A 23,601-nucleotide genomic window follows, 5' to 3' on the forward strand; every position below is an offset into this window, starting at 1 on the left:
CTTTAATAGTTGCTAAAATTGATCACATGTTGAAATGATCATATTCAGGAGATACCAAAAGAAATAAAATATATTACTGAAATTCATTTCCCCTGCTTCTTCTTCTTCTTCTTCTTCTTATTTTTTTTAATGTGGCTAGTAGAAAATTGAAAATAGCATAACCATTCAGTCCTTCTAGGAAGTTGCATGGCTGCACAAGGTGAGGTCAAGCTGAGCCTGGAGGCAGGCGGGCTGGCTGAACTTGTAAACTACCAACTTGACTAGAAAGACTCTTCGAGAAATAGTATAAATCTGCCCAAGAAGCGATGACTTGGTGGCTTAGCTTGGTGAGGTCTCCCACTTCAGCTTTCATGAAGCCAGCATGGGCAGATTCCTCTGATATCTGCCTGCAATGTTATGAAGTCAGCTTTACTCTGTGCCACTAAGCGTATTAACTATTTTTAGGGCCAACTGTCAATGCACCTCCTTGTTCACACTTCCTCTGCTTTCAATTTGTTTTCTTAGGCCACAGCTATTTATACCTGCAGTGCTTTTTCATTTTCCAAAAAGAGATGTCCTCTTTATTCTGCCAGTGATAAAGCTGAGACTTGTAATTAGGTTATAAAACACACCGGAGGGGGTTGGGGGGAACGATGGACAATTGCTATGGGGATATTATTGATGAATATCAGATTGCTTTTCGAATTCTGAATAAAAACCTCACTTTAAGATTTTTTTTTTTAATTTGACAGACAGAGATCACAAGTAGGCAGAGAGGCAGGCAGAGATAGAGGGGGAAGCAGGCTCCCTGCTGAGCAGAGAGCCTGATGCGGGACTCAATCCCAGGATGCGGGGATCATAACCTGAGCCAAAGGCAGAGGCTTTAACCCACTGAGCCACCCAGATGCCCCATCACTTTAAGATTTTGAATCATAAAGTTACAGAACCAGCAGAGACCCGAGGTGTTGGTCAAGACCATAGATCTGGTGTCAGGCAAGCTGTGTGGCCCTGGGCCAATACCTCAACCATCATAAGCCTCAGTTTCCTTGCCCAAGAAATAAAATGCTAGCATCTGCCTTCTAGAGCTCTTTTGGGAATTAAGTGTGATAACGATTGTGACTCTTCCTTGTATCTACTTTTATTCCACGGCAGTTGTGGTAATTACTATTAATTCTTGCACCATCGATATTTCCCCAAACGGCTGCAAGGGGATAGCCTCTTCAAGCACACCTGGTCTGATTCCAGCAGGCCTTTCCCCTCTGCTCTCTACCATGACTCTTAAAACTCTTCCCTGAAGTGGGGAGCTCTGTGGCTAGCAAGAAGAAAACCTTCAGAATCTCCCTCCCCTTGCTCTCCCCACCCCCTCCCCAGCCCCATGAGGGTACTCTATGCAGTTCTTGCTGAAGAAAGCCGTGCTAAGGCCCATCACTAAAGAGCCTCTACCAGCACAGTCTCCAACTTCCTACTTCCTTCTGCAGTCTGGCTTCCCTAGGGTCTGCCTCCATAATCCTCTCCTAATGCATCCGAATAGTAGCATCAGCATCAATGCTTTCCTTGGGATCAGCGACCTTGCTCTTAAGTACTCCGGCTCATCTTGCTCTCTGAATATGGGCTTCCTTGCCTCTCTTTAAGACCCTTGATGGTTGACTTTGAAAGGCTGGGGCTTTCCTACCTCATGTCCTCTCCCCTTCACTAACTAAGCTTAGGATGGGTGTCACATTGCCCAGAAATTTATTATGCAGCTCCCATATCACACTTGTTTTGAGAAATATAATTACAAAACCACCAGGTTTTTGGCCTAGGATCCTAGGGGCAAACCAGACTTTTGGAGCTCAGCCATGTATCTGAAGTTAGAAAGCAGTTTAGGATCTGCTGTGAATCTGAACAAAAGATTTTACAGTTAAGGAAACTGAGATCTAGGGATTGAAGAAACTGGCCAGAGGTTTGGAGAGTACCGACCTGAGAGTTGCCTTTCCTGTAGGATACATTTATTCTTCCCACCAGTCAATCCCCTTTTGCCTCCCACTGAAGTCGGGAGAGCCCTCCCACCACCTACCCCCACATTTAACACTGCATCTGCCATCCAGATGATGCATATTACATGTCGAATTATTAGTTCCTCCCCATCTAGCCATGCGGGGCTTTTAATTTCTTTGTCTCTGCACCGTTTGGGCTAGCAGAGTGTCACACTTAGGCTGGGTCGGGCTTTGCCGCCTGTCCTCCTGGAGGCCTTTGCACGGTGGGGGAGCTGTGGGTCCTCCCTCTCCGGGTTCTTGATGCCCGTGGAGCCCAGTGCTTTGCATGTAACAGACCCTGGGTGGGTTTTTACTCTGCCTGTGGGTCAAGGTGGTTCTTTGGGAAGCCTTCTCCGAGGGCAAGAGTGGGCTATGCGAAGGCTTATGTATCTCAGCATTCCTGTATTAGTTACTTTTGGACCCTCTTCGTCGTGTTAATAATAATCAAATATTTCTGAAATAAATCTATTGCTGACTAATAAACTAGCTGCTTCGATTTACAACAAAATACGTCAATAGCCCGTTGCCTAGCAACAGAAACCACGCCCCCGGCCGTTGCCCCGCCCCACTCCCCGCCCATATCCTAGTACGCACGCGCACAACCTTTCTCCAGACCCCGCCCCCGCGGGCGCACGGTGGTGACGTCTGGAGTCCGCGACGCTTTTGAGAAGCTGATCGCTGGGGTCCTGCTGACTGACCTGCGGGTCCCGGGCGCCATGGCCTCCGCCGGAGTGGCCGCCGGGCGACAGGCCGAGGATGCGTTACCGCCGCCGGCCGAGCCGCCGCTGCCCGAGACGAAGCCGCTGCCGCCTTCGCAGCCGCCGCCTCCGGTCGCCGCGCCTCAGCCGCAGCAGTCGCCGGCGCCGAGGCCTCAGTCACCCGCCGGCGTGAAGGAGGAGGAGAATTACTCCTTTTTACCTTTGGTTCACAACATCATCAAATGGTAAGAGCCCAAGAGAGGACCAGCCACGACACGCCCTCCCGCTTCTCGTCTCCTGTTTCCGAGCTGCAAAAGCCTAGGTTCTGTTGGCTACACCCCCATTTTACCGATGGGGAAACAGACCCCGGGGGAGGAGGCATTTCCAAAACCACACCCAGTCGCACATGCATTCAGCAGACGTTTGAGCCCTGAGAGAGTTGCCAGACCTCCTGAGGGCCAGGCGGTATTCTTGAAAATGAAGGCAGACTAGAGACCGAACGCACAGGCTCTGCAGTCAGAACTGCTCAAGTTTTCACCTTAGTGATTTGGAGCAAGTCAAGCGTCTCTGAGCCCTAGTTTTCTCACCTGTAATAGAGGAGTAACCCTTGGATTCTCTGTTTTCAACATATCCCACATATATGGAGCATCTTCGCTGTGTGGCACACTGCTAAGTGCTGTGGGACGTACACAGTAAAAAGGGCCAACTTCTCACCCCCACATTGCACACCAGTTTGAAGGGGGAAAAGGCAGGTTTGGGAATTACCCATAATTCAAAGAGTTTGGAGGGCTGATGATAGAAAACATTAAAAGAAACAAAGATACAAGTTGCCCTGTGGTAGCATGTTCTTGGACAATGCCAAGGAGGGTGATTTGTCATTCTTTCTAAAAGATTTATTTATTCATTTGAGAGAGCACATGGAAGCAGAAGCGGGGCAGAGGGAGAGAGAATCTCAAGCAGACTCCCTGCTGAGCACATAGCCCGTGGCCGCTGGATCCCATGACTCTGAGATCGACTGAGGTCGACTGGAAGTCAAGAGTCCCACCCACGCAGCACACTGAGCCACCCAGGCTCCTGGGTTTGTCATTATTTTGGCCAATCTTCTGATTAGCCTGAGTTTTCAGCTGACCCTGTAAAAGGAAAAAAAAAAAAAAAAAAAACACAGTATAACCAAAAGTCTCCTTGATCCCCGTGTTTGCCTCAATTATTTTTACTGTTATTTATATCCAAATTAATGGGGTAGACTAGGCTCATAACTATTAAACCATTAAAAACCAAAACAAAGTAAATTAAACTCACTCTTACAGTAACATTCAAGTGGGCATTAATGCACTCTTGGGTGTTTTGCTGAAATGAACTTGCTACCCAATACGGGAAAGTCTTGTTTGTTAATGGCCCCGCTTCTTTTGAGTTCAGCCAGGCTGGATTAACTTGCTGTGGGATGACCTCATGCTTCTACCACTTTTTAAACAACTGTGAAGCCTTTGTTCTCACATTAGACCCTGCCTTCATTTGGCTTCACTTGGTGTGAACATACTGTTTATAGGGTAAGGCAGACTCTGTTCTGTTCTCATTAGCCTGTGAAGTTGAAGTAGAACTAGAAGTAGAAGTTCAAGTAGAACTGCTAGGCAGCAGTGAGATAGCAAACAAACACAAGTGCAGACCACAAAATTCCAGGGCAGTGCTGGATTATAAATGGATTATCCAAATTAACCCAAATACACTGGTTTTAAGAAAAATAGAAGAAAATTAAAACATAAAATGTACATAGTCTCGAGGACAGTTCCCGGACCCCTGAGAGTATATTGACCCAGTAGAGCATTTGGGTTGGACTGGCCTTAAACATGGAGCGGTAAGCTATGCTAGAAAGAACACGGGCTTTGAAGTCAGGTGGTCCTGGATTCAAATCCACATACTGATAGCCACTTGCCTTGTAATCTTAGTAAATTATGTAGCCTTTCTAGGCCTTAATTTCTTATCTCTAATACGTGAATAATAACAGTGGACCTCAAAGAGCGGGTTCAAATTACAGCTTTATGGTGTATGGGCTAAGAGATCTTGGTCAAATGACTTAGCTTCTCTGTCTTTTCTCTTGTGAAATGGAATAACAGTACTTTAAATCCTAAGATTGCTGTAAAGGGTACTCAAGAGCAGCCTTCTGTGAAAGATGGAGGGTTGATCACATGTGTTTATTTCTGTACCCTCTGAAAGGACAGTGAAGAGGTTTTTTGTTTTTTGTTTTTTTAAGCATAAAACCAGAAAAAACAGGAGAGGAGATAATTGTCACAGATGGCTAAAGGCTAATCCATCTCTCAGCGAGAAGAAGCATCCAGAAGCAGCTGCCTTAGACCATGGCTTCTCCCTACATCTTGGGAATTGACAATGCCAGGGACTTCTGAAGTCTGTTTAAGAATCAGAGCTCATAGTCGTCTTCCTCACTCCAGTGGGCGACAGTGGGCGACTATCCTTCTTCCATCTTGGCAGAAAATTAAAGCATTACTCTCTCCCAAGATTTATTTTTAAAGATAAGCCAGAGAGTCTCTGGACTGGGGAACACCAGGCACATGGCAGGAGTTGGAGAAAGGGAGCCATACTGAAAAGACAGATTAAGAGAAACTTCACAAACTGAAGTACTTCACAACCCTAGCCTTCTTTCCCAATCTGGCTTCTAGATGGGCAGCCAGAGAGACAGAGATCCCTTCTCTGGGGTGTCTGGTGAGCCCAAAAGGGAAGACATTGGGGGCTCCCCAAGAAAGAACTTAGTTCATTCTAAGAAAATAAAGAAGCATCATTAAGAGTTTCCACTAAGTGGGGCAGGGGCACCTGGGTGACTCAGTCAGTTAAGCATACAACTCTTGGTTTCAGCTCATGTCATGATCTCAGGGTCATGAGGTCAAGCTCTGCACTGAGAACAGGGTCTGCTTGGGGTTCTCCCCCTCTGCCCCTCCTCCTGCACTCTCTCTCTCAAATAATAAAATCTTCCCCAAAAAAGAGAGTTTCCACTAAGCCTTTTAATGTTTTATACTTTTTTCCCCAATATTCTCCATTATTTATTAATACCCGGTTTTTACTAATAGAATATAAAGTATTTACATTTTCTATTGGCATTCGGCTTCTTCCTCCACATCTGGTGGAAGTCAAAATAATGAACATCCTCTTTATCATAGGATCACATCTTTTTCTTCTTTCATCTAGAATGCTGAACGCAGTAAATTATGCACATAAATCAAGCAGTATTTTACTCTTAACGATATGACCGGCAGCCAGGGTCACTAAGCATGTGAAGAAAAACCATAGCAGAGGATAAAACAAAACAGAAGAGCAAAACTCCACTTGGAGGAAACTCACTGAGAGAAGGAAAGATCCTATCACCATGAAAAGGAGCTAGGATGTGATTTTCAAATATGTGTGTAGGTATGTATTTGTGTTAATAGGCTAATAAGGGAAGGAGACAGACTGTGGTCGGAATGGCGACAAGAGAGGGGGGCCCTGGGGCAGCCTGGAGGAGTCAGAAGGTTTGTTAAGGGCTGGTGCCAGTGTGGAGTCTTAAATTATGGGAGGTAGGAGGAGTGGTGTAGGAAGAACACGGATAAGGACGTGATGCCCAGAAACAGTATTGAACTCCTGCAGCCAGCTCGCAGTGTAATGGGGCTGGGGCGTAAATGTAAGGTAGTAAGGGAGAACTGGCAAGAGGGAGAGAGTCAACATACAGAGGACAGCGCATCCCCCATAGGGAGGGAGATTTTGTCCTCTGAGGAGTGGGGAGCCAGTGAGAACTTCCAACCACTGGGCCTCAGTCAGATTCGTGCTCGAGATAGAGATGGTATCCCTGCCCCCAGGCAGGGAAGCCAGTGAGGACGCTGTCCCGGCAGGCCGGCCTGGCCGGACGGAATGAGGGCCAAGACCTGCTGGCTCCTGCAGGCCCTTGATCTCTCCCTCTCCTGTAGCTTCTGCATGCACCCCTTTATTATCTGTTTACTCCTTGCCCAGGGGATGAATGAGAAAGGAGCTGAAGTGAGTTCAGCCTTTCTTGTTCTCATAAAGAATGTGGACTCCTGCATCATTAGGTTTCTAGAAAATTTTTATTTAAAAATAAGTAACAGTTGCAAATTCAGAATCCTGTAAAGTGAAGTTCCGTCACCAATCCTAATTGCTGTTACTATTTTAAGTATCCTTCCAAGACCTATATATGCATGTCTTTTAAAAAATGTATAGAATTTGAGATCATACTGTACTTTGTTGTTTTTTTTTTTCCCCTCATGAGTCTGTTTTGGACCCCTTTTCATTCTCACCCATGAAGGCCTTCGTCAGTAAGGTGGCAGCACCATCACTTACGTAACCAGTCTTGTTTGTGGACGTTTACATGTTGTTCTAATTTTTGCTGTTGCCAGCCTTGCTGTGGGGGAGCATCCTCGTACTGGAGTACGTTTATGATTAGGTAAATCCCCAGCAGTGGAATCGCTGGAGTGGAGGGTACAGGCATTTCTCATTTTCATAGCTGTTGCTGAATGTAGAGGGCTACATCATTTTAGCTTTGTCCGGAACACAATCTCCTGTGGCCTGGGCTGCTTTGATTAACCCACCGTGGCCAGAAATCTGCCATCCTGAAAGTATTTTTTAAAAACTGTACGGGCACCTGGGTGGTTCAGTTAGGCATCTGCCTTCGGTTCAGATCATCCTCCCAGGGTCCTAGGATTGAGCCCCATGTCTTGGGGCACCCTGCTCAGCGGGGAGCCTGCTTCTCCTCCTCTGCCTGCACCCCCCCCCCGGTTGTACTTTCTCAGATAAATAAAAATCTTAAAAATAAAAGTTGCAGTTGTAAAAAAAAAAAAAAGAGAGAAATTTCAATTGTAGATGTATTCAAAGAACCCCCAAAGGTACAAAATGGCAAGTGAGCCTCTCCCTCCACTCCTCCCAGCTCCCTCCCTTGTCCCTAAACTGCGTCATACTCCGTTTCATGATTATGCCACCATTTCTTTCAACACTTCCCAGCTCAAGGACACTTCCAGTGTTTCTGGCATTTTGCCACTGCAGTGAGTGCTGCAGCCACCCTGTTTGTAAACTCTGAGTAAATTTCTAGCAAAGAGATATGTGAATTTAACATTTCAATCACTGTTAGCAAATAAGAATGCACCAGTGTATGTTTTACCAGCAGTGTATTTGTGTCTTTTTTTTTTTTTTAAGATTTTATTTATTTGACAGAGATCACAAGTAGGCAGAGAGGCAGGTAGAGAGGAAGGGAAGCAGGCTCCCCGCTGAGCAGAGAGCTAGCTCCCAGGACCCTGAGATCATGACCTGAGCTGAAGGCAGAGGCTTAACCCTCTGAGCCACCCAGGTGCCCCATGTATTTGTGTCATTTTCCCCATACCCCTGCCATCACCTTTAAACTTTTTAAAGTTTTTAACTTTAACTTTTAACTTTAAAAACTTTAAAGTTTAAACTTTTAAACTCAGGCTAATCTGATAGGTCAGAAATGATGTGTTGTATTGGTCTGTGTCTCATTTGATAAGATAAATCATCTTTTCATATGCATCTTCTTAAGTCATTTGTATTTTTCCCCTGTAAACTGCCTATTTTCTATAAGGTCATCCCTCTTTTAATGAACTCCTTGTATGTAAGGAAAATATGCCTTTGCCGGGCTAGTGTATTATAAATATTTCCCCCGAGCTATGACTTCTTTTGACTTTGTTCCTGGGTTCTTTTGTTTTGTTTTTGTCATCTGGAAGCATACTGTTTTATTCAGGCAGATTTGTTACGCTTTTCCTTAATGGCTTCTGGATTTTGGTCCTAGTTAGCAAGGCTTTCCCCCTCTAATAAAGTGACAAATATCAATCTTTTTCCTCTAGGACTTTTATGGTTTCGTTTTTCACTTCTTTTTTTTTTTTTTTTTTTTTTTTAGATTTATGTATTTATTTGAGTGAGAGCAAGTGAAGGGTGAAGGGGGAGGGACAGAGGGAGAGACAGAATCCTAAGCAGGCTCCACGCTGAGTGTGGAGCCTGACTCCGGGTTAGATCCCAGGCCCCTGAGATAGAACCTGAGCCCAAATCAGGAGACCGATGCTTAATTGACTGAGCCACCTAGGTGCTCCTTTCACTTTTAGTTCTGTGTTGCTTCTGGAATGTATTTTAATGGAAGAAGGAAGGGGACACCCCCACTTTCCCTCCTTGAGCTGTATCATCCCACTGCTCTTATCAAATATTCATTTTTTTTCTCTGCTGGAGCCATCACCTTGACCATATACATAGAGTCCCCATATGTTTGCTCATCTGCTTCTGGACATTCTGTTCTTCTCCAGCACTGTGAAATCTTCCTGGCACAATTCATGATCTGTGCAGGCTGGCCTTCCTTCTTCCTTCTCTCTTGGCAGCATATACCCTTAGTACCTTGACCTTTCCCGGCCTGTTTTCTGTAGCCTGGCTGAGATGCTAGGAGGTGCAGAGATGCTGAGATTAGGTTAGTGGAACATTCAGGCTTTAATCTGCCCCTTTACTGCCAAGCCTGTTGGTAAAACTCCTCATGGTCCAGGTCTTCTAACCTCCTTTTGGGATCTTACAGTCATTTCTTAAATAGTTTCTTTGCCTTTATCCTCTCGTCTCTCTAATTCATCCTGTGCTTGTTAGCAGTTGAATTTTTCTCTGCTGAAAAATCTCTAGGGCTCCCTATTCTTTCCGTTCCGTCCTTCCCCACTGGTAGCCCTCCATTCAGGAGTCTGTGCAGACCATCTTCAAAGGCCTGTCTGGACCACAGAAAGCCCAGAGCGAGTCATTCTGTTGCCATTGCCCTTTGGGTGCATGGAGTCCTCCAGGGCGCATGCGTCATCTTTGCCCAGGGAAATGCCACCTGCCCTTGTAGAACTGCTCAGAGGCTACCTCCCACACCAGGAGAGCGCCCAGTTCTTGTCGTGTGGCTGGGATGCACCCTGCCTGGCGCTGGAGAGAAGCTCCACTGCTCTTCCCTCCTGCTGTCCGTCCCTTAGTTGAAGGAATGATCCAAATGATGTATTTGTGTTAACTTAGAGAATGAGGAAAAAGAGAAAGAAAAATGTCATTTTCATGTGTGTAAGAAATGTTAGGGTTCCCAACTCTTTGAGGCCTCTCTCTTACGTGTAGAAATCACATTAGAGACGTATGTGTAGAACAAAGGAGGAAAGAAATGAGGACCAAAAGAATTCAGTGTTTTCCCCCCTCAAAGTTGCCAAATCTACAGAGTCTGGGAACTAGTGTCCCAGCCTAGGAATTCTGAGCTGCGGTTGTCACTGCCTTGCCTGCTGGTTGTGGCTCGTTCAGTAAAAGTATTCTGTCAACATGGGTACTTAAATGTTTTTTTGGTTCGGTTTGGTAATTTTTTTAGTTCCTTAAAAGGCTCTATGTTACTGGGTAGGAAAAGGGGAGCCATCTGGGACACTGCAGAGCTAGTTTAAGTGAGGAGTACACGGTGTCGCCCTTCACCTCTCAGGCTGGGGCCATGTCACTGACAGCAGGTCTCTTTATTGTCCAGGCAGGTCAGCAAGACCTGAGAGCCCAGGCAGCACCACTTTCACAGAAATGGTATTACTGGCCTGCCTCTTCTACACAAGATCTATTTTAATCTGACCAGCCCTCCGCCAGCTGAGGCCTGTCCTCAGATGGAGAAGGCCGCGGCCCCCACATCAGTGGAGAAGTCTGAGAGAGAAGCCCCCTGGCTCCGTGGGGCTTGTCTGCCCTCATCTGACTGTAGTCCTCTCTGCCCTTGGCTTCTCCTTCAACTGAATCCCAGTGAAAAGAATAAGGGCCCAGATAGGGAATATTTATAGCCTGTTCGGAAGCATTATTTCTGGGCCAGCTTACAAGCCTGTTCCCTCCTCTGCCACTTCATCTCTGTGCATTTGGCCTAACTTACCAAGCACCCACTGGAACCCAGACACCATGAAACAGGCACACGGGGCCACAGTCACTTAGTACAGTGGGAGAAGAGCCACAGTGCCGCATTTAGGCAGTCTGGAGCAAAGTGGGAAAGTGCGCCTGGAAGGGGCACAGGCTGCTGGTGGCTGGCCCTAAGGGGCCCCCTGCAAGTGCGAACTGGCCTGGCAGGTGTCTGGGAGCTTGGGAGCTCAAACTTGGGTTTTGTAAAGGTAGGTAGGGCAGAGGGGGTCAGAAGGAGGAGAGGACCCAGCTCTGGAAATCGGGCCAGTGAGAGGAGGAGGCAGGAGCAGGGAGGAGGAGCGGGCGGACTGGAGACTGGGTGCACATTAGGCACCAGGAAGCGCGGCACAGGGACACATCTGTAAGGGTGCAGCATTCCAGCTGTGCTCAGTCCTGGGAGTGCCCTGCCTCTGATATGTGGCATGCTACAGGGGCATTCGGTGCACTTGGGATGTCAGCAGGACTCCCCAGAACCTAAGGAACTGGGAACAGTGGGAACTGTTGGCATAAGGGTCCTGAAATTGAGGAAGGAGGACAGGCTAGGGGTTGTTGGCCACTGAAGAGATAGAAGTGGACAAACCTATTCTGGGCTGTCCTATAGAGTATTTTTTTAGAACTTCCTTTAGCAGAACCTTTTGTGGCCCCTCCCTAAAAGGAATCTTTTCTACTTGTAACCCTGTGAGCAGATGAAAGCAAGGGTCTGAGGCCCAGAGTCCCTCTCAGAGGACATCTCAGGTGCTGGCTGAAGTGGAACAGAGAAGTGCACACAGCCACTGGCTCTCTAACAGCCCGTGGGTCAGCTAGTGCTGTCGAGTCCGTAAGGGATAAGCGTGTCTGCGGCCACTATACAGGTTTCTTGAAGGGCATTTTGTCAGCCTGTCAAAAATTTGAATGTACATAACCTTTAACCTAGATATTCACTTGGGAGAAATCATCTTACCAAGATACTTGCACAAGTACTTGGGGATGTAGGTACAAAACGTTCATTGCCATTGCAGTTACAAATGGTAAGTTGCAAGCATCCAAATGGCCAGCAATAGCCAAAGAATTTTAGCTGATTCACCGTATGTGCGTTCACATGGAAAGACATCCAAGGTGCAACTTAAGTGAAAAAAGCAAGAATGGTTACATTGTTGTCAAAGCAAATAACAAAGAAGTACATGTGTGTTTGTAACCATATATTGTATATTTCGAAGTGGTCTGAAATGTATATGCCACATGTTAACGGGTTTCTCTGGGATGTGCCTTAGAGGGATCTTCCTTTTCTAAGCCTCGGTGTCTGCTGTTTTTAAGTTTTTCCCTCAAGCACCTATTATGGTCACAGGAAAAGCAACCCCCCCCCCCACACACACACACACTGTTTTAGAAAGATGCCGGCCACTGAAGTTAGCGAGTTAGTGTGGAAAGAGGGAGGGATGGAGGGCAGGACTGGGCCCAGCGTGGGTCAGCCAGGACAGTGGGGGCGCCAGACTGAGGGTCACGGAAACTCTCAGGAGGAAGAAGTGGGAAACAGAGGCCTGCTACTGCGTGGTCTCTGGTTTGGGAGGAGGTTGGCTTCAGGAACCAGGTGGGTTCCTTTTGCTTCTAAGTTCCTGGTGGACACACTTGCCCAGTTGAGGCGAGCTGGCATCTTCAAGTCCCGAGGCACCCGTAGTAAAAATTGGAGCTGCGGCTGTATTTAGCACCCGAACAAGGCATTGTCTTAAACCCATCTGCCTAATAGGCCTGTGAAGTTTGCCCTGGGTCTGGTGCCAGGAACACCGAACGTGTGTGTCCACGGGATGCTGAGTATCACCTAGGATGTGCACAGGAGTCAGAGAAGAAGTGGCCTGTCAAGCAAGCCAGAGCAGCAGTATTTTTGTCCATCTTTCAGAAACTCTTATAAGCAGAACCAAAGTGCCCTAACCTGGCCCTTGTTTGTATGATTTTTGTGCCTATCGACCTTGGCCTAGTCTCATTTTTTTTTCTTCTAAAGTTGGCTGATGACTAACATTGAACACAAAGCAGGCCCGTTTGGAGCTTTCTGCTTTTATTCACACACTATTTGGGCCTGGCTCATTTCTTTTGGCTTGAGCATTTCACAGTCATCCTGGTCTAGCAGGTTCCTGCTTGGTTGGAGCCGGTTCCTGAATAGAGAGTTCTCGCTCCAGGAGTTCCACATTATTTACCTTCACCAACTAGGGCAGGCCGAGAAGCTTGCCGAGAGGGCCTTGCTGGGGGCCACATGGCCCCCTTTCCCTGTAGCTTCCCTCCAGGCAAGCCTTTATGTGGCTCCTTCGCTGAGAGTTCACTGAGCAAAGAATGGACAATCTTGAGATGCGGGGGATTTTCAAAAAACGAACACCCTAAGCATGGCCCACTTTTTCCTTCAGAACTCAGTCTTCTTTGGGGCCGGGTCATGCTTGCTCCCATAACTGGATGATCATAACGTCCTTCCAATTTCTTATTTTATGTATTTTCGTTTGTTTGCTTTTACTTTGTCCTTTCAGATTGGTGTGGATCAGTGTTCTTAAAACTATAGTTCACTTTCAGAGCTCTCTTGGGACTTGTGTTCGTACGTCGTGTTAACGCATATGCCGTGCAAGTATAACAATTTCAGAAACCCAGATGGTTTCCCTCCAAAGTTGTAGATTCAAGCCCGACATCTAAAATCGTTAAAATAAAAGATCCCCCCTGTCTGCCGCCTTCTAAAGAATTCACAGTTCTCATAAATACCAATTACTCCTCTCTAGAAACCGGGGTAAGGGATCTCATTCATTGGATATTTAAAGTGAGGGTATCAAATGACAACAAGAAACGTTTGGCTGGTTAACATTCCCTAGAATGAGTGATTCTCCAGATCTTGCCTCTGAGCACAGGGAGCAGGGCCCATCACATTTGCCAAGTGATTGCCAGGGAAGATGGATATTCTGTCTGCGTAAGCAGAGAAATGATGAATAAAGGACATGAATTAGCACCATCTGGGCTGATACTCCTCATCAGGAATGGACATTTATTTCAAAAAATAAGTGATTGTTGACAGTTCTCCCCTCACCCCCACCCCAGGCCTCAATGTGTGACTTTTAGAAAACCCCACTGAATTGGCTTTTAGTTTTAGTCCCAGCTGTGTTTGCAAAAGCTCCCCCACTTGCTAACTTGTAAAAAATGTATAGGAGCAACTGACAAGCTGTTTCTTTGATCTTAGGTGAAGGTTTTGTTCTTGTTGTTTTTATTTTAGCAGTGCCTGGGAGTACGGATCTCCGGGCAGCTAATGATAGCGAGCAATGGGATGGAGGGAATGTTCCTGCCTGACCTGAAGGCAAGGAATTTACAGGACTGGTAGGGGAGACTTCGTACCTGCTGGAAAAATTTCCAATAGCTTGTAACTATTGTAAAATTTATGACCAGCCCTGTGGAAACTAGTGCTTACGTTAACAGGCTCAGGCAGCAAAACATCAGCTAAACTTAGCTCTGGCTAGCTGATAAAGTTTCTTGATTGGCCTGGAAATGTCTCCAGTTAGAAGAAATGTAGGATTTCGGCCAGTTTTGCCAGCCATTCGTCACCTCACAATGGTAGTGGTATGTTCAGTCATTCAACAAACATTATGAACTTACTTGCCAAGCATTCATTCTGGCAACAAAGGCGAATTTGGGCCCAGGGGTATGTGTCCCAACAAGGCAGACACAGTCCCTGTCCTCTGAGCTAATGGGGTTTTGGCCTCAAATGGTGCCAGCAGGCTGAGGGGGGCTGTAGTGGCAGTGCTGGGCGCAGGTGCTTCTACTGGCCAGCTGTCCCCTGGGGGGTGCACGACCTCAGAAGGAGACATGCAAACAAGGCAGGCTGAAAGGTAAGGTCAGAAGAGAGCAGATTCTGTGGGGGTGAGTCTGAGCCATGAATGCTAACGACTGCCCTCTGCCCCCTGTAGCATGGACAAGGACAGCCCGGACATCCACCAGGACCTGAACGCCCTCAAAACCAAGTTCCAGGAGATGCGGAAAGTCATCAGCGCCATGCCCGGCATCCACCTGAGCCCTGAGCAGCAGCAGCAGCAGCTGCACAGCCTCCGGGAGCAGGTCAGGACCAAGAACGAGCTTCTGCAGAAGTATAAGAGCCTCTGCATGTTTGAGATCCCCAAGGAGTAGACGAGGCCGGCTTCCAGGAAGGCCTGGGAAAGAAGCGGAAGAACACACAGCCTCCCTGACTCCCCCAACCAGCGCCTCGAACTCCAGCTGTGAACTCTGTAATCCTGTAATCCGGTGCTGCTGTAGCTGCTTCCGGAGCCAAACTTGGCATCGGAGCCAAACTTGGCATCGACTGTGTGGGGAGCCAACGCTCAGGCTTGGATTGTTGGGGCCTCCTTGTAGAGGATGTGTCCATATGTCTAGATGCATAATAACCGGAGTGCCTGCTGGTGGAAGGAAGACTGTTCCTGGAGGCTGGGGAGGGGGCCGGGGATGCCGCCCCTCTTCTGGGGAGGGGGCCATCTGCTGTGCATTCAGGCTCCGCAGAGCGGCTGAGCGCTGGAGGAAAGGAGGCGGCTCCGCTTTGCTTCCTGCCCTCCCCCCACCCTCGCTCCCACCCCTAGGTATGCTCGCCCTGGGTGCTCACTGTTCTGCGACAGCAGTGTCATGAAACGGGCATAGGAGTCCCTTGACCAACTGGGTCTGCACCCCCATGGCACGCATTTCAAATGCTAAAAGAAACCTGGCAGAGGAAGAATATTGTTTTGAAAGGCAGCAGGATGGCTTCCTCCCTCATCAGCCCACCTCCGCCCTCCCCCCGAAATACTTTTCTTTTTTTTATGTTTGAGCCAGTGAATGAATGAAACTGTGTGGTGGGGGTGTCGACCAAGAGCGGGGCAGGACCAAGAGCGGGGCAGGTGGCCCCGGTCTCCAGCTTCTCTGCCGCCTACATGTTCTTGTTACTTTTAGCTCCTGCTCCCTTTGTCTCCTGCCCCCTTCCGTCCGCTCATCCAGCCACTTCATGCTGGAGGCTGACCCGACTCCTTCCCCCTGCTTCCCACAAGCCAGAGGGCACCATTGTCTCTATGCAGGCTTATGGCCGGTTCCCAGGGGACCGGGCCTTGCCTCTTAGCAGTTCAGATTCCTGTTGTCCTGGTTTAAATAATGAGTCACCCCTCTGGCCTTCTCACTAACGAGCCAGCCACGAACCCTCACTGCACCCCAGATAGAGGGAATCCTGATGTGCCCTCGGTGACGGTTCCGCTCACCCATCACCCGACTGCAACAGTGCTGTTCGGGGTCCGTTCTGACACCGCGTGACAAACCACGCCTGCAGGTTTGACGGCCCAGTTCTGCTTTGTGATGCCCCTCTTTTTTCCTCCTGATTTGCATGCCCCTCCCTGGCCTGTCAGACCGAGCCCTTCCCCTCGCCTGTTCTGTGAGGCGAGAAGTAACTGCGTATTATTTAGATCTCGAAATGGGCGCATAACCTGCCCAGACCAAGTCAGGGGCTTAACAGATGCCCGCCAATTGACCTCGTTGGCAGCAAGACTGGTCGAAGGTGTTCTTCACAGGGGTTCCGTGTGTGCTGACCCGCAGCCACCTGTCAGAGCGGGGCTGGCACAGGGGGAGTGCAGGACGTTGGGGGGGGGGGCGGATCTGGTTTCAGTGGCTTTGGACAGAAGAGCGCGCTCTGAACTGAAGTGGGCGGCCGCCTGCTGGGCCAGCCCACCCTGGGACTGTTATTTAACTGAACCAGTTATGTCCTTGACATTTCAGAGTCGCATGGGGCCGGTTTTAAGGCTCTGACCAAACGGGAACCATGAAGCACATAGAAATAACAAGACCACCGTCCCTTCTGCAAGGCTGAAGACCTCTTCCCGGGGCCGAGGGAGACAGAGCCTTCCCTGTACTCCACGCTTTGGACTGGTGACATTCTCTGAGAGTATAATTAAAAGAACTTGTGCTCTGCTCTCAGGACATCTTGGGTTTTGTACGGAGAAATCCATCATAAGATGTCCCTCTTGCATAGTTGAAAGGAAGATGTTCATTTTGCTCAGGGGAGAGAGAACAAATTGTGGGAGGCCCCACCGTGCACCTCCTTCCCTCAGCCCACACAGCAAAGCCAGCATGAGAAACAGGGTAATTGTCCTCGGGGGTGACATCTGTCCCCAAGGACCCAGTGGGCCTGGTGGGTCATCCTGCGCACCTGTGACTGGCCCCCCCAGGCCCAGGGGTGAGTTCAGCACCCAGGGAGCAGCCCTCACAGCACAGGATGGAAATCCCTCCCTGAGACAACACGGAACCCCTCCAGGGGCCAAGCACCCTCTCGAAGCCACTGAAGCCACCTGTTAGGGGGTTACTAGGCGGTGGACACTCGCACTAAGTGCTTTGCAGACACCTCGCTTAGTCCTCACAGCACCCCCACGCAGAAGGCTATTCCACGGGTGAAGAATTCAAGGCTTGGCGGGTGTCACTTGGCCTGAGCTTGCAGTTACAAGTGGCAGAGAGCTGGTTCTGGAGTCAGGAATGGGTACCCTCGATGAGGCAGAGGAGGTGCTGGACCTACCCCCGGGTGGCAAGTGCTTCCTGAGGCTGGAGGGCACAGGTGGCTGGGGGCAGGGGTGTGTTGAGCTATCTGCTGAGAGCCATGTGGCAGACCCTGGACCAGAGTCGGGGGGTGAGGGTCCTGCACGGGCCTGACCAGATTCTCAAGGCTCCGTTTCCCTTGTGAGAGCAGGACCCTAGTGACCCCTTGCGCCGACTGCAAGTTGCAGGTTTGGGGCCCTCGCTTCACCCTCTGCCTGGAGTGAATCTGGGCACAGCCCAGAAGCCCTTGGTGGCTGGAGAGATGCAGCTCTAGGAATAATCTGGACCCCTTTCTTATCTTGGCTTTCTGAGGAGCCGTTCCCAAATCAGAGAGGGCTTTGGTCCAATCATCTGCAGGTTTTTTGGAGCATTTTCTCCCAGCCCATGGGGGGCTGAGGCCATTTTCAGAATGCCAGGGTCATCTGCCATTCTGGGGAGGGTGAGTCAAATGCCCCAGAAGTAAATCCCCGCCCCTCCCTCCTCACCCTTCGGCCTTCCAGCCATTTCTAAAAGCAAAGCAAGCATGTGGCTTTCTGTTTTAAGTTCTTTTATTTGGTATTATATAAAAAAAAACAATAGCAATAACTTTAAAGACTGTCACACACAGTACAAACAGCTGAGTAAGAGTTTGTTCATGTCCATGATGACCTCAGAACTATTAAAGTGCAAGTTGTGTGTTTTGTTTTCCTTTGTGCAATTTCACACACATGTAAACAAGTCACTTGGCTATGATCTGACCCACACCCCCTTATTCTCAGGAGGGCAGAAGCTTTCCTAAGCTGTCATGGCAACCCAGAATCACAGACAAGTTAATGCCCCATTTGTCCTGTCTAGACCCTCCAGGGGTCAGAACAGGTTTCCCAAAGCCTAACAGAGGCTGATTAACTTAACCCCCCCTTCCCCCATTCTTGTCTTTGTCACAAACAAGACAACTTCCCCCTCTGCTGGGCCTGTGCCCCCAACCCGTGGGGGTGGCAGGCGCCCATGGCGGATGGCGGGGGCGGGAGTCCCGGTCTAAGCCAGTTCTCTTCCCTTCCAGAGCAGAGGGCCATTCCTTCATCGTTTGCAGCCCCCTAGTGAGTACCGGGCGCGGGGAGGGAAGATGCCAGTTCACGCGCGCGACCCAGGGCTGGCCTGGACGTCAAACGTGACTTTTCAACAACAACGTCCTCCTTAGGTTCTGTCGCCCGCGCGGGGGGGGGGGGGGGGGCGAAGGGGAGGGGGAGGCTCCTAACTGATGACGCAGCGCTCCTTGTCCTTAGCTTGGCTGCCACCGCTGGCCTTCTCGCGGATGTACATGAGGTCGCTGTGCACGCTGGGCCGGCGCGCGAAGGGCGCCACGATGCCAAAGGCGTCGCCGGGGTCCCCACCGCCGCTGCCGGCTCGCAGCAGCTTCTTGTTCCGAAGCGCCTTCTTGTGCAGCACGTCGCAGTACTGCACAGACACCTTGCGGTGCAGGTCCGGGCTCATCTCGCTGGGCAGCTTGGCCATGGCGAAGAGCGCCCGGAACATCTGGTCCAGGCTGCTGTTCTTCTTGGCCGAAATCTCGAAGTAGGCGCAGCGCTGGGGGTCGTCGCCCACCAGCTGCTCGATCTCGCGCTGCTCCACCTCGCGGTAGAAGTCCCGGTCCCCCTTGTTGCCGCAGATGACCAGGGGCACGTCCACGTTCTCCTTGGTTTTGTTCTTGAGGCAAGACTTGGTGTCGAGGATCTGCTGCTTGAGCCTCTGCACCTCCTCGAAGGAGTCGCGATTGTCCAGGCTGAACACCAGGATGAAAACGTCTCCTACGGGGGAACAGAAAGGGCGTTAAAGGAGCCAGGGAAGACAGCAGCCAAGGGGACAGCTAAAGTGGGACCGACCGGGGAGCGGACGCCCCGCCGCCAGGCGTCGGGGCTCCAGCCGCCGCGCGCGGGGCGCCTCGACTTCTCTCCGCGCACCGCGGCGCGCGGGGGCGGGACGTGGGGTCGCCGGGCGCCCTCGGACTGGGGGTCCCTGTCCCCCGCTCCAGTGGCGCAGCTCCCTCCACCCGCCCGCCGCCGGGCCCGGCCTCCGGCTCACCAGTGAGGATGGAGAGGCGCCGCATGGCGGGGAACGGGTGGTTGCCGGACGTGTCGAGGATGTCGAGCTGGTACACCTCGCCGCGGATGGAGTAGAACTTGCGGTGGAAGTCCTCGATGGTGGGCGTGTAGGCGTCCTCGAAGCGGCCCGTGAGAAAGCGCGACACGATGGCCGTCTTGCCCACCTTGGACGAGCCGAGGATGACCATGCGGTAGCAGTTCTTGGCCGGGATACTCAGCTCCGAGTCGCTCGGGCACATCTTCTTGATCATCGCGGCCAGTTTCATTTGGCGGAGGGCCGCACTGGCGGGAGCGGGGCGGAGAGAAGCGCGGAGGGCGGCCGGGGGCGCGGAGCTGGCGCGGGGCTGCGCGGCTCGGTGGCTGTGCTCGAGCCTGGTGGGGCTGGGGCTGAGTTCCGGATCGAGCTCCGCTCCGCTCTACGGCTCTCGGACCAAGCCGCTCGCTCTGATTTTGCGCGCCCGGAGGCCGCCCTTATAAGCCGCCTGAGCGGCCGCCCCGCCCCCCGCCCTCCCAGCCTCCGTGCGTCACGCCCCGCGGGCCCGCGCGCCACCTCCCGCGACCTCCGCCGGCCGCCGCTGCTTCTGCCCGCCGCGCGCGAGGAGCGACTGAGTCCGGGTCCGGCTGGGGCAGGGGGCGCGCGGACCCCGTTCTCCACGGCACGGCCGCAGGGGCGTCAGGGTTGTAGTTCCTCCAGTGGCTCTGACTCTCCGCGCCTTGGGGCAAGGACCCCACCCGCAATACTCGCACACTCATACACGCACTTTCACGCTCACGCTCCTTTTCTTGGGGCCTCAGTTTACCCAGAAAGTAACAACTGTAATCTCGGCACAGCAGGAGCGTAATCGCAGGTGTTTACCAGCACCGCGCACGGGGCCTTGCGTACCTCCCTTCTCTCCTCGGTCCTGAGAGTGAGCCCCCGCGTCAGCGCCCTACCCGTCCGCAGGCGCTTGCCTGCTCCCCCGAGACCGTGTTAGCGCCGAGGTCGGCGCCGCGCACTCCGGCCACCAGAGGGCCGCAGAGGCCCCGCCGGCGGCGCCGGGAGGCTGCAGGCACCAATCTCCGGGGCTGGAGTGCGGGGAGAGCCTCCAGATTGGGGTCTGGTGAGGTCCGGCCTCGGACTCCAGGCCGAGACCCAGCAGGAGCCATCCCCCGCCCCGCGCTTTACGGCAGGCCTCGGCGTCTTCTTTCGCCCAGCCAGAGATGCTCTGAAGCCGGCCAAGGCTTTCAGTCAGGGTCTGACCCCATCCTTTTCCTCGGCGGCATTCCAAGGACCAGAGACTTGCTCTTGCTTGCTTGCTCCAGGCTGGACCAACGTGCCATCCTCCCCGCCCCACAGCATTTTGTCCCTCAGGAGTCTTCTGGGCCAACAGTCCCATTTTGCAACTGGTGAGGGCTGGGTCTCAAAGCCGGTGTGAGTGATGAAGCCCGTGGCTTGGGGTGCCTGGGTGGCTCAGTCCTTAAGCCTTCAGCTCAGGTCATGATTTCAGGATCCTAGGATCAATCCCTGAGTTGAGTCCCCGCTCAGCGGGAAGCCTGCTTCTCCCTCTCCCCCTCTCTGTTAAATAAATAAATAAAATTTTAAGAAGGAAAGAAAAGAAAACAAACCAACCCACAGGCTCAACGACCCATGGGCTTACAGCACTGTGGGTGGGGGTGCAGGGCGGCGGGAGTCAAGACCCGAGGCAGCAGGTCTGGCTGGGGTTGGTGGGCTCAAAGCTCTGGAGCACAGTGAGAAGCCACAGATCCTCACAGCAAAAAGCGAGGCTGTGCTCGATTTGGGAGAAACCTGGGGAGCCATGAGCTGGTGCCAGCCACCCATCCGCACAGGCCTTGGTGTTCCAGCCAGTGTCAGGGCCCCCAGCCTGCCACCCCCGGTTTGGCACAGGACCTGTGGGCTCCCAGACTCCCTCTTAGCCAGACCCTCTAGGACAGGCCCTCCCGCAGAATGTCACGCCTGCTGAAAGTGCCATTTGCGCCATTGCACTGTTCTAAGTCCTTCCTTCCAGCAACCTTGAGGAGTAGGAACTATTACTGTCTGTATTTTACAGGTGGAGAAACTGAGGCAGGGGGCATGACTGGCCAGGGTCCGCAGGAGGTGGCAGCAGGGCTGGGGCCTGAACCCAGGGGGCTGGTGGTCCTGGCTTTTACCCACCCATAGTGCTCCTCCTATAGCTCTGTTCCCCACTGTGGGATATCCATGCCCCCTTTCTCAGAGCACACCCCTCAGATCTCCCTGCTCCTCTATACCTGTCCCCAAGCCTCATGTCTACTGTTGATGAGGTGTTTCAGAGGCATACCTCACACGGATGAGCCCCCAAGAGCTTACCACTAGGCTCTGATTCTTGGTGTCACTTATGCAGGAGTTGTGTGACAGGCCAGCTGTGATGGGTCTTCCCCACCCCTCTTGACCCTGCTGTGGCTGCTCTCCCCTGCATTCCCCATCTGAGATGAGAAGGAACTGAGCCGATGCCCAACACCCAGGGCTGCTGTGGACGGTAATGCAGGGCGTTCACTGCAGAAAGGAACCAGACAAGGACGCAAGCAGGGGCTGGTCATGGCCTGGGCCTGCCTTACCCCCAGATGAGGGGCCCTGCTTCTGCCTCTTGTGAAGGCACAGTATGGGCAGCTGGGCTCTCTGAAATAAAATGGCTTCTGGCTCCTTCCTGATGGCCCATGCTAGAGGGCCAGAGTGAATGCGGCCTCCAGTTCTGGAAGGATTTGAACCAGCTCTCCCTCGGGAGACCCAGTGGGCTGGGCCCCAGCCTGGATTCAGAGCCTCCCTCAAGGTCAAGGTCGGCACTGACATCATGGCCCCTGGCCCAAAGCGCCCGGGGCAGGTACTGAGCCCAGCTTGGGTTCTCAACCGCAATTACCAGTCCCTTCTGGGAGTGTCACCCCCACCTCACAGATGCCAGGTTGTAAGATGTGTCCTCCCAGGCCCACCGAGTTAAGAGTTAATCCCTGAGTGCGTGTGTCATTCATTCCCCAAACAGATGCCCCCACAAAACAGCCTGTGGGCGGCCTGTGGGGCCTCACTCCCACAGAAAGCCAGCCCTGGTGATGCGTGCTAGCTTGGGATGTCCCGTCTGGCTTTCTCTGAAGGCACCATTCCACACTCATGCCTTTGAAGCATCCAAACTTAAGAAAGGAACAGAGTGGAAGGAACCAGGTGCAGGACCCCCTGCTTTCTGCCCACTCCCCAGGACAGTGAGGCCCGCTCTGCGGGAGGCATCCACACCTCCTCTCCTCCCACACACACAGGCACACACTCCTTCCCTGCACTCCCATCGCCTACAGCCCTACCAGCCGGGAGCATTGTTTTCATGTTGTCCAGGTTAACAATAGTTACAAATGATTCTGTTTTCTGGATGTTTGGGCACAAAGCAACAAACAGCATCTGTGGGGCTAAGCCTCCTCCTACATGTTATTTACTTGCAGCACTTAGAGAGGAAAGGGAACTTTAAAAATATTTACCAAGTGTTGAGGGCCCCTTGGAGGGTGGACAGCTGGCCCCCAAGGCAGGATCTGGCTGCAGCAGCCGGATCTGGATCTGGTGGCAAATAGCGGTTTACAGTTCCTGAAAACCGTCTGGGGAGAGCACCGGGTAGGCCATCTCCGGGGGTGGACGTGAGTGGACACTTCCTGCGAGAATGCGCATGTCCAGGTGCCATGGCACCAGCCCGAGCCCCGTACCCACCACAGCCACCACCTGAATGGGAACACAGTGACAAAGAGCTCGTATTTCCCTGACAGGCTCCCCTCATCACGCCCAGGTCACAGCCAACTTTCAGTTTCCTCTTCAGCACTGAGCTCTGCTCCCGTCACAATGGATCCTCACAGGGGAGCCCACTCAGCCCACCCTGGGCCCCTCCTCCCACCTCCATGTGGTCCCATGGGGCAAGCTTCCTGGTGCTCCTCGGTTCTGCCCTTACAAAGCCTTCAGGAGGCCAGCATATCCTCAAAGGCAATGTGCGCAGAGGTCCTTGTGGAGGAGTTAGCTCTCGTTCCAACGGGTGTGTAAGAAGACACAGAGAGTGAAGCACTGAGTATGATCAGACTAGATTCCTCTTGGGGCCTGTCAAGGCCTGAGATAGACTCTGGATTTCAGAAATCAAAGAAAAGGGCTCAAGGAGTTCCCTGGGTGATGAAGGAGCTGTCCAGCTTGCAAAGCCTAGACATCTGCTGCATACACAGACAGGCACGAATATCATGGCCCTGTTACAGGGTCGGGGGGGCAGGCGCTCCGAGAGCTGCATGCACAGGTGGGGAGTCTGCGTGGCGAGGGGAAGGCCTGGCCTGTGTCCTCAGAGGGCTGGTGGCCTGCAGATAAGGCAGGCGCCCGGAGGAGGGGCAGGCCCTGTACACTCGGCCCTGCAGTCAGGGTTGACCAACAGGCCC

General features: G+C 51.7%; 2 protein-coding genes across 5 annotated transcripts; one reads left to right on the forward strand and one right to left on the reverse strand.

The window, feature by feature from the left end:
• Window positions 1-708: 708 nt before the first annotated feature.
• On the forward strand, window positions 709-17,802 carry MED9 (mediator complex subunit 9). 3 transcript variants are annotated; one of them, XR_014304950.1, is made up of 3 exons: window positions 709-2,937; window positions 14,500-15,159; window positions 16,316-17,802. XR_014304950.1 is itself a non-coding variant. In XM_082707597.1 (3 exons), the coding sequence occupies exons 1-3, from the start codon at window positions 2,711-2,713 to the stop codon at window positions 16,343-16,345; spliced, it is 405 nt and encodes a 134-aa protein (XP_082563723.1). In that variant the 5' UTR covers window positions 709-2,710; the 3' UTR covers window positions 16,346-17,802. The 3 variants fall into 3 exon arrangements, 2 of the variants coding, with proteins under 2 accessions (XP_082563723.1, XP_082563722.1); XM_082707597.1 differs by having other exon boundaries at window positions 14,500-14,647; XM_082707596.1 differs by having other exon boundaries at window positions 14,500-17,802.
• Window positions 17,656-19,770, reverse strand: RASD1 (ras related dexamethasone induced 1). 2 transcript variants are annotated; one of them, XM_082707594.1, is made up of 2 exons: window positions 19,184-19,770; window positions 17,656-18,909 (listed from the first exon to the last, which is right to left on the reverse strand). In XM_082707594.1, the coding sequence occupies exons 1-2, from the start codon at window positions 19,467-19,469 to the stop codon at window positions 18,356-18,358; spliced, it is 840 nt and encodes a 279-aa protein (XP_082563720.1). In that variant the 5' UTR covers window positions 19,470-19,770; the 3' UTR covers window positions 17,656-18,355. The 2 variants fall into 2 exon arrangements, with proteins under 2 accessions (XP_082563720.1, XP_082563721.1); XM_082707595.1 differs by having other exon boundaries at window positions 17,656-18,835; window positions 19,184-19,768.
• Window positions 19,771-23,601: the final 3,831 nt, after the last annotated feature.

This window comes from Mustela nivalis, assembly GCF_964662115.1.
Source record: "Mustela nivalis genome assembly, chromosome: 17".
NCBI lineage: Eukaryota > Metazoa > Chordata > Mammalia > Carnivora > Mustelidae > Mustela > Mustela nivalis.